This window comes from Erythrolamprus reginae, chromosome 5 (assembly GCF_031021105.1).
Source record: "Erythrolamprus reginae isolate rEryReg1 chromosome 5, rEryReg1.hap1, whole genome shotgun sequence".
In the NCBI taxonomy this organism is placed as follows: domain Eukaryota; kingdom Metazoa; phylum Chordata; class Lepidosauria; order Squamata; family Dipsadidae; genus Erythrolamprus; species Erythrolamprus reginae.
Genome location: NC_091954.1, coordinates 62,720,926 through 62,741,791, shown reverse-complemented (window position 1 = coordinate 62,741,791; position 20,866 = coordinate 62,720,926). Strand labels below are relative to the sequence as shown.

The window sequence follows — 20,866 nt, the reverse complement described above, 5'->3', positions numbered from 1 at the left end:
GTTTTATTTTGGGGAAAACACGATAGAGGGAATTTTTATTAAAAAGTAATAAAATGCAAATAAAAAAAATATTAAAGAAGTAATTCTTGATCTTTATATCAGCTAAAAGTTCTTTCTCTCTCCTCTCTCTTTAAAATAAAATGGTTCTTTTTTGCCATATTCAACCCTTTTTGATCAGCAAATCCATAAATCATCGATTTGAATGGCAATGATTTTTAATATTGTGACAGTGAATATTTTAGCTTCAAACTCTTTACTAAAAAATGTTTGCTCCTGATCAATTAGTACTAATTACTGTTTACTCAGGTGGATATAGCTGGTTAATTGTGGAATACATTAATTAAATGTCAATTAGATCAGTTAAAATGTATATGAGAGTCAATCCAATTTTGCTCCCTTTTGTTATTGTGCCCTGTTGGATTTTGAGAGAAAACACACTACAGAATCTTAAAGTAACTTTATTTTTTTTTAAAGAAATATTTCATTTACAAATAACAGTTGAATTAAAGCACAGTGCTACTTCTACAGCTTAAATGGCTTCTTGTTTCAAAATCCCACAGCTAACTCTTACGCCTGGATTTTAGTTACAAGTTATTCATTTTATCCTGAATAAAAACTAGTAGTTCAATTTTTAAAAAAATTGCAATTCATTTTCCATGACAGTGATAAGTTCAGAAAAGTATTTCATACACTTAAGGGTTTGTGCTTGATGCTTGGGATATTTTCAGAAATGGGCAGCCTGCTAAATCCAAATTTTAACTGCAAATATGGCCGATGTATCCTTTCTTTCTTTATAATTATTAAGACTTAGCAATGACTTGATGCCATATAAGCAATAGAACATCAGGGTTAGCTTATGTAGCAAATAAGAGAAAATAGAGGATGAACTATAGCTGAGTAGTATCAAAATGTCAGTTATCATTTCAAAAAAGGTGTGAGTCAAATCACTTTGAGCGATATGTGTATGTGTGCACGCGCTCCTAGATAGATTGAGATGAGAGAGAGAGACAGACAGACAGTATATCTGTCTATCACAGTGATGGCGAACCTTTTTTCCCTCGGGTGCCGAAAGAGCATGCACACGTGCTATCGTGCATGCGTGAGTGCCCACACCCATAATTCAAAGCCTGAGGAGGGTGAAAACAGCTTCCCCTGCCCCTCTGAAGACTGGAAATGGCCTGTTTCCCACTTCTGGTGGGCCCCGTAGGCTCATGTTTCACCCTTCCCAGGCTCCAAAGGCTTCCCTGGAGCCGGGGTAGGGAAAAACGCCCTCCCTCATCTCTCCGGAGGCTCTCTGGAAGCCAAAAATGCCCTCCCAGAGCCTCTGTACGAGCCAAAAATCAACTGGTCAGCATACACATGCACATTGGAACTGAGCTAGGTGAACAGCTTGCGTGCCAGCAGATATGGCTTCGTGTGCCACCTGTGGAACCTGTACCATAGGTTCGCCATCACTGTTCTATCATCTATCATCTGCTTACAGGTTTAGGAAAGCTGGATTTCATGTCTATAATACTGCAATATACATTAGGTTTTCATTTTGCAAAATTTATCAGGAAACAAGTTCCACTGAATTTAGTGGAACCATCTTTTAGGTTCATAATTACATAGTATTATACCATTTACTGTGCGTGCATGAATATGTCAGGTTTAATTTAACTGTTGATACCAATTGTTTTGCAAATACTACTACAATGCATTTTGATGGGATCAGAAAATTTAGGCAATACAAAACAACATTGTGAAGTTGACCGATTTGAAACTATATGAAAATAAATTTTACTCATAAATAGTTCTTATGTCCTTTACCTATTGGGATTGTATATGTTTATTGAAAAAAAGCTTGAAAGGTGTTCATTGTAAAGGTAGAAGTGTTTCAAGTAAGATTCCATTTTGAAGGACATGATATTGAACTTAATATGATATTGTACTATTGTGAGAGCCAGTTTTGGCTGGCTCAATGTTGTGGTTCAATGCTGTGGTTCAAGGTACCAGACTGGAAATTGAGAAACTAGACTACTTACTCTCAGCCCTAGTGAGAAGACCATGGCAAACCATCTCTGAGAATGTTGCCAAGAAAACTGCTAGGACTTGTCTACGTAGTTTTCAGGAATCAAAATTGACTTGAAAGCATCAAACCCAAAACAAGTCAACAGTTAGCTAACCACGTCAGAGCAACACACTAATTTTAGTACAAACCAAAGGCTAAAATATATATGAGAACTAATGGGATAGCTTGATATTAAAAAGGCATTTCATGTGATAAAAAAACATAGCAAACTTTTTTTTATCAGGTCTAACAAAAATGCTTAAATATCATTAATTCCAAGTTTCTTCATAGTGCAGTTACTAGGGTTTGAAAGAATGGATAAATACTGAATATAAAATATAACACATTTTATACATCTGCTGGCAATATTTTGATTTTGGCCCCCATCTTAAATGCAACACTGTTAGATAATCCCCTGCTAGATAAAGTACATACATTTAATCTTTATTCATTTTCAAAATAAAAATGATTTTTTAAAAAATGTTTCAAAAATTGTATGAAAATATTCTAGTACAGTATTTATCTGAAGGAATTCAGATGTGTCTGGATAATAAGATGAATTGAACAGGCTATGCAGATATAAAATCCTCATATTTCAATGGTAGATGTCATAATTAATGTAGAATTAAAACAAGTGGTTAATTATTTCTGCCGTCAGTCTTCTATGTTTCTATTATAAATCTCTGAAAGTCATCCAGAATCTAGACATAAGAGAACATGTTAGCAAAACAATTCCCCAAATACCAAGTCTTTGTAGCAGACTGATGTTTCTTTAGTGAAAGTCAATAGCCATTGGTGTTTCAACTCTTTTGGCATTAAAAAAATAATATTTGGGATAATCTGTGTCCTAAATTGGTGTTCTTAGTTTAGGCTTTTGTACTTTGTCTTCTCCTTCGACCACTGTACACTGATTCACCTGATGGAGACACAAGGAGCAAAAGTATTAATTTATAAAAAGCCAAAATGGAGCTATTGTCCTGCCACGTAGAGGTGGCTCAGCTATTAACCACAATGGTGAAAAGAGGAAACATGTGACATGTCACATATTCTACCCATGTACATTTCCATCTTAACTGACCCTAAATCATGAGGTTTGGATTGTGATGTCACACATTTTGTCATTACTTTTGCCACCCCCTCCTCACAAATGCTTATGCTAATCTGATCTCCCCTATTATTTGCATCTAATATATGCAGAGGATTTATAATATATAAATTGCCTAAATTGTAGATCTCTGAAAGCTATGAAAGGAATTGCCCGAGCAAATTTAATTCAGAGGTTTATAAATCTCAATTACGATTAAAACGTTTTGATCATGGGTTTACATTATGCTTCTCTTTATTTAAAGATCGTATCGTACCTTTTTCACCTTTTGGCCCTCTTGGTCCTTGGGGGCCTGGTGGGCCCATTGGTCCAGTATCACCTAAAAATAAAGGGGAGGGAATCAAATAACATAATGAATCTAGGAGTCTAAACTGGAAAATTTAACAAAAGGTTAAAAAGATCTTTGTTAAACTATTAAACAAATTGAAAGGTTAACCAATCAGACTTTCCTTGTCCCAAGAAGACTCCCAGCCATTTTCTTATGAAGGTATCAAGCAAACTAAAAATGTTTCATTTGCTTCTCTTTCTGCCTCCAAACCTTCCAGCAGTTTTCAATTATGCAAATCATAAATTACTTTGTCCATGAGATTTTCAGCATTTCATTGATAATACTTGCCTAACTACAAACACCCAGAATGAACCAAGTTTTAGCATTAGTAAGCAACAGGTTAATATTTAAACAAAATTAAATATAGGAGAAAATGCTTTCATATTTGTGTAGAACTGGGGTGTCAAAATGGCACCCAGCGGGCCAGATGCATTACGCACAGGCCACGCTGGCTCCACAGAGCCAAAAAATGTCATGATGTCACATGAATTTGACACCTGTGGTATAGACGTTGCTGTACTTTTGGTGTATGTGTTTTTGCTTTATTTTTATATGTTTAGTGTAAGAAAAAGAACATAAGTGAAGGCTGTTACGGCGAAACCGGTAGTACCTGCAAAGTCAACTAAGTTTAATACACATGCTAAACTGAAAGTAATGTTACCATTTTCTCTAAGGGTGAATAAAGTCAAAAATGAAGGCATTTGTGTGCCAACACAATTGAGGGTCAAAAGGCCTTCCTCCCAAGGAACAAGCATAACGTACTGGCACTCTTGGACAAACTGTTAGGTTTATGGAGTGGGGGATCCTTTATTTTTTAATCCATAGCTCAGTGATGGCGAACCTTTTTTTCTCGGGTGCCGAAAAAGCGTGTACACATGCTATTGTGCATGTGCGGGTGCCCACTTCCATAATTCAATGCCTGGGGAGGGCGAAAACAGTTCCCTCACCCCCTGGAGGTTGTCTGGAGGCCAGAAACACCCTGTTTCCCAACTTCTGGTGGGCCCAGTAGGCTCTTGTTTTGCCATCCCCAGGCTCCAAAGGCTTCCCTGGAGTGGGGGAGGGTAAAAAAACCCTCCCCCATCCCCCCAGAGGCTCTTTGGAAGCCAAAAATGCCCTCCCTGTGCCTTTGTGTGAGCCAAAAATGAGCTGGCCGGTACACATATGCACGCTGGAGACACGGTTCGCATGCCAGCAGATATGGCTCTGTGTGCCAGCTGTGGCCTCCGTGCTATAGGTTCGCCATCACTGCCATAACTTATCCCCAAAATCCTAACAACAACAGAGCATGCAGACCAGAATATTTATCTATCTATCTATCTATCTATCTATCTATCTATCTATCTATCTATCTATCTATCTATCTATCTATCTATCTATCTATCTATCTATCTATCATCTATCTATCGGATTTGTATGCCGCCCTTCTCCATACACTCGGGATGGCTTACAACAATGATAAAAACAGCATGTAACAATCCAATCCAATACTAAAATAACTAAAAAAAAACCCTTATTATAATAACCAAACATACATACAGGCATACCATGCGTAAATTGTAAAGGCCTAGGGGAAAAAAATATCTCAGTTCCCTCATCCCTGACGGCAGAGGTGGGTTTTAAGAAGTTTACAAAAGGCGAGGAGGGTGGGGGCAATTCTAATCTCTGGGGGGAGTTGGTTCCAAAGGGCCCGGGGCCGCCACAGAGAAGGCTCTTCCCCTGGGTCCCGCCAAACGACATTGTTTAGTTGACGGGACCCAGAGAAGGCCCACTCCGTGGGACCTAACTGGTCGCTGGGATTCGTGCAGCAGAAGGCGGTCCCTGAGATAATCTGGTCCGGTGCCATGAAGGGCTTTATAGGTCATAACCAACAATATGAAGCATATATAGAAAACAAAAACCAGCAAAAGTTGAAGGATCGTATAGAGTGGCACATCTAGATATGATTAAGTGGGTTTAAATCCTGAATAGGAACATTGCCGTTACAAAGCATTTTGTTCTAGATCTCCACTTGCAACTTCTAAAGGCAAACTATAGTATTTCAGAAAAAATCCTTTCAATATGGTCAAAGAAAAGATTACATGTTCAACTATTTATACAACTCTTTTGGGTTGTTTCCAGACAGTAAGTCCTAGCCGTATCAATTAAAAAACAGATCTTCCCTGACATTACAGCCTGTTGGTTTATTTGACAACCTTGTTTCTTAAAGATTGGCATTGAGGCATCTAAATTACCTTTAGGTCCTGGGTATCCTTTCCGTCCTTGTGGTCCAGGTGGGCCTGGAATGGTTCCATAAACTGTAGAAAACAATCAAAATCAGCATTTTGTGATATCTTGCTTATAAATATAAAATAAATGCTATTTATGCAAGTATTTCAGTAACAAATGAATGATTTTTATTGTGAGTTAAGTGCCATTAGCCCTTTCAGCCCTTTCTGTTATGCTGAATCCAAGTAATTTCTTCAAGTTTTCTCTGATACTGTTTCATATATTGTTTTTAAAAAGACCCAGATATCAAATTTATGATAGCAAACTTTTATTTCTGGCATTCTCAGCTATACTACTATATGGGTATAGATATTATTATTATTATTATTATTATTATTATTATTATTATTATTATTATTTAGATTAGTATGCCGCTCTTCTTCAAACTGATGATATAAATATAAAAAAGAGAAAGGACTAGAAATAGGTATATAAAAGGCTAAAGTAAATTGGAGATTATGAGTTACCTTTGAAGAAATCCATGAGGTCTGCTGTGATGTTGCCATAGGATGCAAACACTTTGCTAATACCAGGGGCCCCAGGTGGTCCAGGTGGGCCTTGTGTATGATAAGCAAATATGTCTTGGAGAAGGCCTCGGCCTGGGAAATAAAGTTGTTGTTGTTATTATTATTCATTAATTTGTATGCTGCCCTTCTGGTTTGTCCGTTGGGCTTTTTTTTTTTTTGCACTCCTGCGTGTTGTGGTTAGCTCTGGCCCAGCTCCTGCCCCAAGGACTGTGGATGTGGGGGAGACATCCACATGCTGCAGGCCTGTTTTGCCCCCGGTGGAATCTGCTGATGAAGGCTCCTCTGACCAAGAAGACATGAGTGACAGGGAGGAGGAGAATGTGGCAGACAGCTAAGAAGGAGATCAATTATCTAGCTCCTCCTTGGATTCAGAACAAGAGTTAATGATACAGCCACGCATGCGGAGAGCGATGCATAGGTAACAACAACTGAGAGATTATTATCAAAGAAAATGAGGCCACCTGTGGTTGGGTGGGGCTGTGGTAATTAGTGAGGCTGTTATAAATAGCAGCCTGTGGGGTTGGCCATTGTGGAGGATTATCTGATCGTTGTGTTTCGTGACTGCTTTACTGACTTTGACCTTTTGTGTGCTGATTTTTCCCCACTTTGAAACTAAACCAGAGCAAAGTGTGTTTCACTTTGTGAAAGAAGGACTTTGAATTGCCTCACAGCTGCAAGCTAAGTATCACAGAACTGATAAGGGACTTGTACAAATTACCAGTTTGTTTGGAGATGAGTGCTCTTTGCTATACCAAAAGAGGGCTTAGTTTAAGTGACTTTTCATTATAAAGAACATTGTTTTGAATTTTCAAACGTGTGTGTGTCTGAAATTTGTACCTGTGAATTTTTGGGATAGGTTTACCAGAGAGCCCGATAGAACACGGGGTTGAGGGTGAAACGCCTTTCCCAAGGCCGAAAATCAGCTGGTCAGCGTGCACATTCACACTGGAGCTGACATAGGGCAATGTCTCATGTGCCCTCTGATACGGCTCCGCGTGCCACCTATGGTACATGCACCATAGGTTTGCCATCACAGGTATAAACTCTTGAATACTTGGGAAATTGCTAAAGGAGTGTTGGGGGGCAAGAATTTCACACAGTCACAGGCTACCGGTCCTGAATTAAATATTCAGGGTAGCATGGGTTTTTTTAAGGCCCATATTTAGTGCAACAATAAGAGGCCTATGAGTCGCGTGTGATTTGCAACCCCAGTTCATACGTTCAAGTGTGATTTCCAGTATTTTTAGCAGCTCCCCCTCCCCCGAAAATGGACAAAATGGTTAACTAATCTGCAAGATTCAACACACACATACACCATTTAATCTCCCAAACTTTACAAATGGACACAAAAAATTAACATTTTTTTGTCCGTAGCCAAAAACATTGCCTAAATGATTCAATGAGATTTAGTTATTAATACAGTGGTACCTCATCTTATGAACACCTCTTCTAACAAACTTTTCAAGATACGAACCCGGTGTTTAAGATTTTTTTGCCTCTTCTTCCGAACTATTTTCACCTTATGAACCCAAGCCGCTGCTGCTGGGATGAAGGGATTTCTTTCCCCCCCTTTTTTGAAGAAAGAAAACGGAGGGGAAGCTTGGAGGGGGAAAAGACTGCATTTAAATAACTAGGAGAACAGTGTGTTTGCAGGCACTGAAAGAGTGTCTTTTGAAGAAAGAAAAGGGAGGGGTGCCCCCCTTGCCTTTCTTCCTTCCCACTCACCCTTTAGCCTAGCCTTGCTTCTTCCACCCGCCCCCTTTAGCTGCTCCTCCCTGCCCTCTGTTCGCCTCCCTTCTAAAGTTTGGGATTTTCCTGAAGGATTTGCACCCATTATTTGCTTTTACATTGATTCCTATGGGAAACATTGTTTCATCTTACGAACTTTTCACCTTACGAACCTCCTCCTGGAACCAATTAAGTTCGTATCATGAGGTACCACTGTATTAAATATTAATATTTATTATGTTTAAAACTTCATGTATTTCCCCAAAATTGGCACAGGTAAATATGAATATGTTAACTTACTCTGTATGTTTTCAGAGACTCTGGATGCTAATTCGTTGTAATCCAGTGACCCATCATAGGATCTCATATAGGATCCTTGTGCACCTATTGAACTCATTTGCGAACCTTCTCTTCCCAATGTTTCAGCATAAGAGTCATCTGCACGTAGTCCACTATTGCTTCTGAATAAACTGCTGCTTGATTGTCCTGCAGCTAATGATGCGTCATACGATAAGCCAGTACTTGTGGACCTGCCATAAGTTCCTTCTGAATTTACAGAGCTTCTGTAATTTTCAGCCCTAAAACTGCCATCTCCGCTTGGTCCAGGTGGTCCTGGAGGTCCAGGTGGTCCTCTGATGAAGCTACGGACATCATCACCTACAAATCACATAGTGCATATTAATTGGACTACCTCAATTAACATAATTTTGCAGATTTGAGAGAAGATATAACAACAATAATAAAAATATACAGCAGAGATCAGAAGTGAAATTACTGTATGCAGTAGATTGCTTATTCTACAGTGATGGAAAATTGTATTGAGGTTTTCTGAATTGTCCACAAAACATTTGGATAATTGGGTATCTTCAGATGAATAAGGGCCTGCATCCTTTCTCCTAACTTCTTTGTGGCTCTTCTAAACACCAGGTTGGGGCAGGCCCTTCCAATCTTGGAGGGAACCTCTTTCCAGAAGGCAGGCTCAAGGTTGACTCAGCCTTTCATCTTTCTATAGTGGGTAAAATGAGGACCCAAATTATTTGGGGTCAATATGCTGACTCTGTAAACTGTTTAGAGAGGGCAGTAAAGTGGTATAAGTCTAAGTGCTATTGCTATACAAAGAAGGACATGAATAAATATTAATTAATTAAATCCATGTTTTAAACAAAGTTGATTAAACAGAATAATCCAGGTTTCTCAGCTTTCTTTAAAAAAATAAACCCCATGGTATCTGCAATTTATTTTTGAATCTCTTCTGCTTTTCAGTATGTTAATTTGACATGTTATGTGCACTATTTATTTCTTTAATGTTCTCTTGAAGGCCACAAAGATAAAGTTTTAATAACTAAATTTAGAATAAATGCAATTGCCACATAAGAATCTGATTTGAACCCCAAAGAACTCAGATCATGAACCAGGATGAAGTCCAAATCTTGAATTTTCAAGTGGAGCAAATAAAACTGCCGCAGAAGGAGTATATGCTTACTTGTAAGGTATTGGATCAATTCACTTCTGAACTGGTCAGTCCAAACTCCATAGTCAGGAGAGATAAGGCCAGTTCCTGAAAAGCCAGGTGGTCCTTGTGGTCCTGGGGGGCCTGGGGGACCAGGGGGACCAGCACCCAAGGAATAGCCCATACCTTGAAGGAAAAAGAATAAATTATTTAATTTAAAAAGAGGCATCTTATTTTTCACAAGAGTTAAAATGTGGTTAATTTAGGACTAGCAACTAAAGCTTTAAATTTAACTTCCTGTTTTGTGTTTCTGCTTCTCTCCCATGTTATGTTATGGACTCTAAAACCACAGTATTAAAGACAATATCTCTGAAGTAAATTCCACTGTGTTCTGTGGATTTTATTACAGACAGTGGTACATTATTAATTGGTTCTGGGAGACATGAGGAGTACCAAAAATGATGACTACCAAATAAATTTTCCCATAGGGAATAATGCAATTTTTTTAAATATTAGATTTGTTCTACTATAATATTGTTTTTATTATTGTTGTGAGCCGCCCCGGCATACAAATCTAATAAATAATAATAATAATAATTATTATTATTATTATTATTATTATTATTATTATTATTATTAAATAAATTTAATGTGTTCCCAAACCAAAAATAACATACATGTTTAAGGTCATATATAAAAAGATAGCATATCATTACTTTACATTAGAAATAAACTAAAAATTAATAAATACTAAGATTAAATAAAACAAAAACTTTACTTTACCTGTACTGACAAGGAAAAAAAGCACAAAAATAGACAAAACGAGCGGAGAAGCTAAGATAAATCTGCAAGATGTGCAGAGGGTAAGTTATTGCGTGACTAATACATCTTCCTTTGTTTCAGCTGGAAAGGGTAGCAAGTCATGAGGCAACCAATACGGACAAGTTCTAGCTTGTGTGTTCAGTATCAAACAAATGACAAGTACCAGGACAAGATGTTCTTGTCAAAATCAGTTGAGTATCAATTTCAATGAGTTTCAAAGCGATTGAATATTGAGGTACCAAAATACAATGACATAAATCACATTCTGGATTATGTCCTATTCAACTCTATGAATTTACTTCTGAATAGGCAAGTGTATCATGTTCTTCCAAACTTATTACCTTAATTTTAATCAGATATTAAACAGGGATTTCTTTGCAATAATGTTATAAGAATGTAGTTTTCATATACTGTAAATATTTGCTAAAGATGTATTGAGGACTACTTTGATGTAGTGGGGTAAGACTAGAAGACAGTGCATTCTAGAAAGCTAAAATAACTGATGACCTTGGGCCAGTCATTCTTTCTGAGTTTCAGGAAATGGCAAATTACTTCTGAAATTGTGACTAGACAATTGGAGGGACTAATCCAGGTAGTTTCTAGAAGTCAAAAACTAACTTGAAAACACATAGCCTTTTGCGTATGTCTTAAACAATATCACAACATTTTTAATACTAGTTTCATTTTTTTAAATTATCTTAAAATGTTTTGATTCAGTTTGAAGATGGGTTCTATTAGTTCCATCTGAGCACAATTTCTAGAAAAAAAATCAATCACTTGAAATGATATTAACATGAAATATTATTGTACACCATGACAGTCATAATTCTTAGAAAGGTAGATCTTCCCTAAAATGTAGTTCTGTTGGAGATTTTGCCTTTTTAAAAATGTAAGTGAAACCCAAGAAGACTTTCAGATTGATTTGTTAACTGTGCTCTTTGATCATTTTAATCACTCAAATTCTGTGCTATCAGCATCTCTACGTTATCTTATTTGCCCTCTTCAGAAGCCTTATATCATGTCATTTATATCCAATTTTTTTCAAATTTGGCAATTTTTAAGATGGGTAGACTTCCGCTTCCACAATTCCCTCGGCGAGTTTTAATTCTTTCTCTTTTAATTCTTTTGCATGGACCACATTCAACCTGAGAATTCGAAATCTTAATTTCAAGAACACTAGTTGGACTTCTAAAATTCTGGCATGAGCCGGGGTGGCACAGCAGGTAGAGTGCTGTACTGGAGGCCACTGAAGCTGACTGTAGATCTGAAGGTCAACGGTTCAAATCTCATCACTGGCTCAAGGTTGACTCAGCCTTCCATCCTTCCGAGGTGGGTAAAATGAGGACCCGGATTGTGTGGGCAATAGCCTAGCTCTGTTAAAAAAGTGCTATTGCTAACATGTTGTAAGCTGCCCTGAGTCTAAGGAGAAGGGCGGCATAAAAATTGAATGAATGAATGAATGAATGAATGAATGAATTAATTAATTAATTAATGAATAAATTCCCCAGCTAGCATGCTGGGAATTTTCTGACTAGGGATTTTTAGACATTGAAATCCACACATCTTAATGTTGCCAATTTGAAAAACACTGATCTAGCGAAACACAACTTTTCTTACTTTGCAGATATGTGGAGATATCCTCTGCAGTAAGGGTGGAAACAGAGCTACCTGATCTTCCTGGGGGGCCTGGAGGTCCAGGTGGCCCCACGATGCCTCTGAACTCCGAATCTGAAATTATAAAGGAAGCAAATAAATGATATGCCACCTGACTGACTACTTTTCCTGTTCTGTTCTCCAGCCCACATATAAGCACACCACTTCATATTCATTTAAATATCAGCCAGGGCAAAATTACTTTTGCCTAAAGATAAAACCACTTCTCTCCTGTACCATTCAATCATCTGTCTTGGGTAAGAGATAGATAAACTTTTTGCTGCATTTATTTATTTTTTTAAGGGAAATGGTCTTAATGATGAGGATGCAAAATGAATGAAGCTGTCTCATAAACAAATCGGACTTTTCGTTTGTTGGGGTTATTTTTATTATTATTTATTATTATTTATTGGATTTGTATGCCGCCCCTCTCCGCAGACTCGGGGCGGCTAACAACAATGATTAAAAAAACCAACATGTAACAATCCAATTTAATAAAACAACTAAAAACCCTTACTATAAAAAACCAAACATACACACAAACATACCATACATAACTTGTAATGGCCTAGGGGAAGGAATATCCTAACTCCCCCTGGCGACAAAGGTGGGTCTTGAGTAATTTGCGAAAGACAAGGAGGGTGGGGGCCGTTCTAATCTCTGGGGGGAGTTGATTCCAGAGGGCCAGGGCCGCCACAGAGAAGGCTCTTCCCATAGGGCCCACCAAACGACATTGTTTGGTCGATGGGACCCGGAGAAGGCCAACTCTGTGGGACCTTATTGGCCGCTGGGATTTGTGCGGTAGAAGGCAGTTCCGGATGTATTCTGGCCCAATGCCATGCGTTATATTTGCTGTTTTATAATTAGAGATTATTTTAGCACCTATACTATGGTAGTCATATTCCTGATGCAAACTTGTAGAACTCTGCTGCCAATTTGGACCACTGTTCCAACAAAATTAAGCAGTTTGACCAGAAAGGTTTTAGAGTTTTTCATTTAAGGAAGTGATGATAGAACAGAAGAATATACTACATGGTGTTGAGATTATGGAAGTTGTAAGAATATATACCATGCAGGAAATGCCAAATGTGATAGCATTTTTTATAGTTCATTCACATATGTGCCTGTGCTGTTCCCTTTTTCCACTATCAAGTGAGAAATAGGCTTAAATACAAGTACTTCACTTGTTCTCTGGCAAAACGTTATATATCTAGATAGAGCTGAATTTTTTGCTGCCTGCTTCAATTTACAGGAACAGAAACCTAGATATTTGAACTGCAAAGAGAGAATCCAAGATAGCAAATTTAAGGTGGATGAATAGAATCCATAGTTATTGTAAGGAAATTGAGAGAAGAAACCTTAATATGTAGATCCTTCAGCTGTTCAACTATGAGATTGATTTTTTTTAGGATGGTGTGATAGGATGACAAGGCTCACCTTGAAGCAAAGTTAAGATATCACCGTAAGATGTTCCTGGTTGACCAGGAGGACCAGCTGGTCCAGGAATTCCAATAGTAGTTCCAGAACCTAAAAAATTGATGAAAAGTGAGCTATGAAATTATGTAAGAAAACTAGAAGGAGCCATGTTACATATTCCCCCAGAAAGTATATGCATCTAATGTTCATACTGATTTAATCATAGGGGATGGACAAAAGATACAAATTAGTTTCAGGAGCGTTATATTCTTACCAAAAATGATTTGGCTAAAGAAACTTTCACGTCAACCTTTTATGATACTGAAATGTTATAGGAGTAAACAAAAATCTCAAGTCCTCTTAACAATTTCCTACTACTGTATCTATTCTATTTTTGCAGGAATTAGGTTTATCTAATCCAGTGATGGATAACCTTTTTGTTGTTGTGTGCTGAAAGCGTGCCCACACCCATAATGCAATGCATATGTGACACCCACCCACCACATCCCTGCACATGTGTGTGTGACCCCCCCAGCCCCTGCACAGGCGCACTCAATCCTCTGTGCAGGATCCAGTGATCTATGAGCCTACCAGCATACAAATCCCCTGTCCTGGGAGCAAAAATGGGCTGCGTGGTGGAGCTCAGCTGGGGCAACAGCTTGCATGCCAGCAGAGAATGTTCTGCATGCCACCTGTAGCATGAATGCCATAGGTTCACCATCATGTGTCTAGTCCAGTGTTTTTCAACCAGTGTGCCGCGGCACACTAGTGTGCCATGAGACATGATCAGGTGTGCCGCGAAGCTCAGAGAGAGAAAGAAAGCAAGAGAGAGAGAGAAAGAAAGCTCAGAGAGAGAAAGAGAACAAGAGAGAGAGAGAAAGCAAGAGAGAAAGAGAACAAGAGAAAGAAAGCAAGAGGGAGAGAGAGAGAGAAAGAAAGCAATAGAGAGAGAGAAAGAGAGGGAGGGAAGGAGAGAGAGAGAGAAAGACATAGAGGGAGGTAGGGAGAGAGAAAGAGAGCAAAAAAGAGAGGAAGGAAGGAAGAGAAAGAAAGAGGGATGGAGAGAGAAAGAAGGGAGAGAAAGAGGGAGGGAGAGAGAAATAGAACAAAAGGGAGGAAGAGAGAGAGAGAATTTTTTTGTCCAAACTTTTTTTAGCCCCCACCCTCCCCCCGCTCAATGTGCCCCAGGGTTTCGTAAATGTAAAAAATGTGCCGCGGCTCAAAAAAGGTTGAAAATCACTGGTCTAGTCTAATGTAAAGAAGGACTAATGTAAAGAAGGACTAGGGATGACATGATAGCAGTGTTCCAATATTTGAGGGGCTGCCACAAAGAAAGGGTCAACCTATTTTCCAAAGCACCAGAAGGCAAGATAAAAAACAATGGATGGAATTTAATCAAGGAGAGAAGCAACCTAGAATTAAACAGAATTTTCCTAACAGTGAGAACAATTAACAATTAATGCTTGCTTTCAGAAGTTGTGGGTTCTCCATCACTGGAAGCTTTTAAGAAAAGACTGGACAGTCACTTGTCTGGAATGGTATAGGATTCAGCAAGGGATTGGACTAGAAAACCTCTAAGGTCCCTTCCAACTCTGTTGTTCAGTTTTCCTGTATTGTCTTTCCTTATTATCTTCCATATTATCTTTAAAACCATCTTTGACTACTTTGACTGTTTTGAGAGTTAGGAGCAATTGTTTTGAAGCATACTTACAAATTTGCCTCTATTTTGCCATACCTGAGTCTAATTTTCCTTTAAGGGTTAAAAAAACCCTCTTTATATTCTTTTAAAAGATTTAATTAATTATATAGGATTAAAATAAAAAAACTGCTTTAACTCTTATAGTCATTGATGACTTTTTAAAATCAAATTTCTGTCTGAGATTTGTCTCAAAGTTACAATCACCCTTTCAGTTTTTTGCATCAGAGAATAAATTCCAGTATACAGTGTTCCCTCGATTTCCGCGGGGGATGCGTTCTGAGACCGCCCGCGAAAGTTGAATTTCCGCAAAGTAGAGATGCGGAAGTGAATACACCATTTTTGGCTATGAACAGTATCATAAGTCTTCCCTTAACACTTTAAACCCCTGAATTACCATTTCCCATTCCCTTAACAACCATTTATTCACCATTATTACTGGTACTCACCATTGAATAAGATACTTAGTGATCCTGATATTTATAAACATAATTATTTATTAACAATAATTATTTTTTTTGTTATTTGTTTGCAAAAAATTTTAGTTTGGTGATGACGTAGGAAGTCATCGGGCGGGAAAAAACGTGGTATAGAATTTTTTTAATTAATATTTTTTGAAAAACCGTGGTATCAGCTATTCATGAAGTTCGAACCCACGAAAATCGAGGGAACACTGTATACTGAAGAAGATGCACATCTAACCAAAACAATTGATTTAATGCATTCACACGTAACAAGGAGTATGGAAGAGGAGAAGAGCATTTGTAAACAGATTTTAAAAATAGCTCTCTCATTCCTGGAAATAAATTCAAATGATCAACGTTTCACTTTTCCCTAATTTGCAGAGCAGTTCTGCAGGTTCCATTTATCCACAACAAGTGGATGGTGCGGTGAAAATTGAAATCAATTATTTTATTTATTTTCTACAATTCTTCTTGTGAGTAGTAAATTAAGAGAGATCCTCAAAATATATGAATATATTTTCAGACTAATTACGTCCCTGTCTCATCTAAACATAATGGCTTTTATGTCTCATCCACCACCACCCCACCATCGCTGCTGAATACTGTATATGGAAAACATAAAATATGCATGAAGATATTTTGAGCACTATCTATTTTGTATATTGCAAACTAATTCAAAATAGTTTCCACAATGTTGGCCACACTAGGTCAACTTCATTATAGTGAGAGAAACTGATACCATAACAGATACAATGCAGCAACAATTGGTTGAGATATTATTACATTCCTACAGAGTATCTTTGCAATCGACTCTTCTAATGGGATTAGGGTGAACAGTACAGAGCATTCAATTTATCTTTCAAGGTGTATCATTGAGAGAATCACTTATGCAATGGAATCGCTCTGCTTACTTATAAAGCTTGTTATAAAAGAAGACATTACTTGTCATGTAGCTGATAACACGTCTTGTCAACTCATCATAGTCCATTGACAAAGCTAAGCCATCTCCTCCACGTCCAGATGGCCCAGGAGGACCTGGGGGACCTCGAGGTCCAGTAAGATATGATCGGATGTCTTCTCCTAAGGAATAGATTTTTTTTTTTAAAAAGGCACTGTTTATTTTTTTTGAATTTTTAGTCTTTCCCACACCAGCAATTTTTCTGGAGAGCTTCCAGGCAATTTTTAACACACTTTATATCTTTCAGCTTCCATACATGTTTTATCCACTGATTCTAGTTTTATTACTAGTATGGACTAATTATTTATACATAAGGTAGCTTGATTATTATTATTATTATTATTATTATTATTATTATTATTATTATTTATTAGATTTGTATGCCACCCCTCTCCGTAGACTCGGGGCGGCTCACAACAATAATACTACAATATATAACAAATATAATAATTAAAAGTCATTTAAAAACCCCTTATTTAAAAAGAAACATATACACAAACATACCATGCATAAACTGTATAGGCCCAGAGAAAATGTCTCAGTTCCCCCATGCCTGGGGCAGAGGTGGGTTTTCAGAAGTTTACGAAAGGCAAGGAGGGTGGGGGCAGTTCTAATCTCTGGGGGGAAGCTGGTTCCAGAGGGTTGGGGCCACCACAGAGAAGGCTCTTCCCCTGGGTCCCGCCAGACGACATTGTTTAGAGAAGGCCAACTCTGTGGGACCTAACTGGAGAAGACCAACTCTGTGGGACCTAACCGGTCGCTGGGATTCGTGCAGCAGAAGGCGGTCTCGGAGACAGAAGGGCTTTATAGGTCATGACCAACACTTTGAATTGTGACCAGAAACTAATTGGCAACCAGTGTTGGTGTAACATGGGCATACTTGGAGTGTTGGTGTAACATGGGCATACTTGGAAAAGCCCATGATTGCTCTCGCAGCTGCATTCTGCATGATCTGAAGTTTCCAAACACTTTTCAAAGGTAGCCCCATGTAGAGAGCATTACAGTAGTCGAGCCTCGAGATGATGAAGGCATGAGTGACTGTGAGCAGTGACTCCCGGTCCAAATAGGGCCGCAACTGGTGCACCGGGCGAACCTGGGCAAACACCCCTCTCACCACAGCTGAAAGATGTTTCTCTAATGTGAGCTATGGATCGAGGAGGACGCCCAAGTTGCGGACCCTCTCTGAGAGGGTCAGTGATTCTCCCCCCAGGGTGATGGATGGACAGATGGAATTGTCCTTGGGAGGCAAAACCCACAGCCACTCCATCTTATCAGTGTTGAGTTTGAGTCTGTTGACACCCATCCAGACCCCAACAGCCTCCAGGCACCGGCACATCACTTGCACTGCTTCACTGACTGGACATGATATATATATATATATAATGTGAAATGTGATGTTCCTTAATAATTACAGTATGTTTAATTTTGTTTCTCATACATCCAACACGTGTATATTTTCTGCTCTCTGCTCTGAAAATTTGGTGAATATCTAATTTCTATTTTGCTGAATTTTGCTGAACCAAATAAAAGTTATTTGTGTGAGCTTAACATCCATTTGGAGATTATTTCATGTTGCAGTAATTAATACCACAGAGTTTAAAAGCAGACATATGTACTTATTTAAAATAAAGCATGGCATGGATAACATGAATTAAAAAGCCTGTTTCCCTCTTTCGCAGAATTTGTGGTCATCTACTGAAAATAAATACATAGAAATTCAGGACCAATACCAAAAACAGCACTTTTTATTAATTTTTTAAAGCTATAGTATAGTTTTTGTTAACTATAGTTAATCTGTAGCTGTGGAATTTATTGCTAGTATCTGTAATGGCAGAAAAAACTGGATAATTTCAAAACCAAAATGCTTTGTGAAGAATTGGGATATCAAAACTACTTATAAGGTAAGCTATGTATTACCTCGTTTTTCAAAGGTAACATGTTTTAAAGTAGGGGTCCCCCAAACTTGATAACTTTAAGACTTGTGGACTTCAGTTCCCAGAATTCTCCAGCCACATTTGAAGACCTCTGTTTTAAATATCGATTGATGACAAATGAAAGAGGAAGAGGGGAATCACTCTCTCTCCAGCCTTGTGGGCTTCAAAATGCATCCACTTGGCTATTTGTGACACAGAATGGCCTAATCCAGCAATGTCTTCTTATGCTTTTAGAACCATTCATTTAAGCTCTAATTATGCCTAAAGCTACAAAAGATGTAACCTATGATATTGGCACCAAATAATTCAGAGACAATTTAGAAACATAGAAGACTGACGGCAGAAAAAGACCTCATGGTCCATCTAGTCTGCCCTTATACTATTTCCTGTATTTTATCTTACAATGGATATATGTTTATCCCAGGCATGTTTAAATTCAGTTACTGTAGATTTAGCAACCACGTCTGCTGGAAGTTTGTTCCAAGGATCTACTACTCTTTCAGTAAAATAATATTTTCTCATGTTGCTTTTGATCTTTCCCCCAACTAATTTCAGATTGTGTCCCCTTGTTCTTGTGTTCACTTTCCTATCAAAAACACTTCCCTCCTGAACCTTATTTAACCCTTTAACATATTTAAATGTTTCAATCATGTCCCCCCTTTTCCTTCTGTCCTCCAGACTATACAGATTGAGTTCATTAAGTCTTTGCTGATACGTTTTATACTTAAGACCTTCCACCATTCTTGTAGCCTGTCTTTGGACCCGTTCAATTTTGTCAATATCTTCATTTCATCTGAATATAGCATTTACCCCTATTTCTTTAAAACGTATGGAAATAGAAGCCAATGAACCATTTATTAACCTTAGAGCATTTACTTACTCTGCAACATGGCAAGAAGATTTTCATAAGACAGTAATGAGAATGAAGAGAGAGAAGACGAGGAACTGGAAGCTAGAGAAAGAAAAATATTCAAAAACAGAAACTGTAAATTCGCAAAGAAACAATTATTTCCAACATATAACAAAGAAAGCAGATGATGATGAGAAAACAAGTTCTAAAATATCTGATAGAAGTGCATCAGTGTGGAAACACAATCTATTCAACACATTAAAAGTATTTCCAGCTTCAGTACGGTAGCAATTGCCAAATAATTTATATATCTCAGACAGATCAGTTTTGCATTTTCATACGCAAATATGAAGAATAACCCCCAACAATTTACCCTTAGATTATCTATGGTTGACCAATCCAGATTCCTAAGAGGTCAATAAGGGGTGAGTACAAGTGCACTAGAGTGCCTTCCGTCCCCTGTCCTATTGCTCTCCTATATCTGCTATACCTTTCTTCTATTCCTATATCTCTTCTTCTATTCTTTCATTGATATGTTCTATTCCTGTATCTTCTTTTCTATTCTTTCTTAGATATATTTTACTATGAGTATCTCCTCTATAACCTTTATCATGTATTTTACCATGTGTATATATATACAGTGTTCCCTCGATTTTCGCGGGGGATGCGTTCTGAGACCGCCGGCGAAAGTCGAATTTCCGTGAAGTAGAGATGCGGAAGTAGATACACTATTTTTGGCTATGAACAGTATCACAAGCCTTCCCTTAACACTTTAAACCCCTAAACTGCAATTTCTCATTCCCTTAGCAACCATTTAGATTATTACTCACCATGTTTATTTATTAAAGTTTATTTAAAAAAATATTTATTAAAGGCGGGTGAAAGTTTGGTGATGACGTATGATGTCATTGGACGGGAAAAACCATGGTATAGGGGGAAAAAACCGCAAAGTATTTTTTAATTAATATTTTTGAAAAACCGTGGTATAGCCGTTTTGCGAAGTTCGAACCCGCGAAAATCGAGGGACTACTGTATATATATATCCATTAAAACCCTCATTATGTATTGGACAAAATAAATAAATAAATGGAGACAGTATAAAAAAATATGAGCCTTACTTGATAGGTAGCTCATAACACGACGGGCCAATTCACCATAGTCCAAAGATTCACCACCAATGCTGATTCCTGGAGATCCTGGAGGACCAGGTGGGCCCTGTGGTCCAATCATGTAACGGCCAATACTATCACCTAATAAGAAATATTTAAAAAAAACAAAGTTAAATCACTACAGAGATGGATTAGTGCTATGATCACCAGGTTTTCTTGGAAATATATCAGCATAATCTAGGGAAATTTTAAAAGTAATTTTCCACAGCATTCTTATATAATTAGCTGCTACCTCATGTTTAACCTGACTAAAGCATTTAGGAATCCAGATTCTAAGTTCCTAACATGCTGTTTTCACTCTGATATCATACATATCCTATGCAATTTCTGGGGGCCTTTTTTCCAGGCACTCTCTTCCCGCTGTACACAAGCTAGCTAGGAGAGAATACTCAGGATTAAAGACATGCAGGAGATTGGAAGCCTGGGAATGACATTCTCATGGTTTGATCTT

The 20,866-nt window shown here is 37.9% G+C and overlaps 1 protein-coding gene across 6 annotated transcripts in view; it reads right to left on the bottom strand.

Annotated features, from left to right (window-relative positions):
• Window positions 1–442: 442 nt before the first annotated feature.
• COL17A1 (collagen type XVII alpha 1 chain) overlaps window positions 443–20,866 on the bottom strand; it is a 250,351-nt gene continuing 229,927 nt past the window's right edge. For all 6 annotated transcript variants that reach the window (XM_070752786.1, XM_070752784.1, XM_070752788.1 and 3 more), the window contains 11 exons: window positions 20,365–20,496; window positions 19,277–19,348; window positions 16,447–16,584; window positions 13,366–13,455; window positions 11,893–12,003; window positions 9,487–9,639; window positions 8,304–8,660; window positions 6,216–6,347; window positions 5,715–5,777; window positions 3,412–3,474; window positions 443–2,966 (listed from right to left, as the gene is read on the bottom strand). In XM_070752786.1, coding sequence (XP_070608887.1) covers window positions 2,917–2,966; window positions 3,412–3,474; window positions 5,715–5,777; window positions 6,216–6,347; window positions 8,304–8,660; window positions 9,487–9,639; window positions 11,893–12,003; window positions 13,366–13,455; window positions 16,447–16,584; window positions 19,277–19,348; window positions 20,365–20,496 — 1,361 coding nt within the window. In that variant the 3' untranslated portion in view covers window positions 443–2,916. The remainder of the gene's footprint in view (window positions 2,967–3,411; window positions 3,475–5,714; window positions 5,778–6,215; window positions 6,348–8,303; window positions 8,661–9,486; window positions 9,640–11,892; window positions 12,004–13,365; window positions 13,456–16,446; window positions 16,585–19,276; window positions 19,349–20,364; window positions 20,497–20,866) is intronic.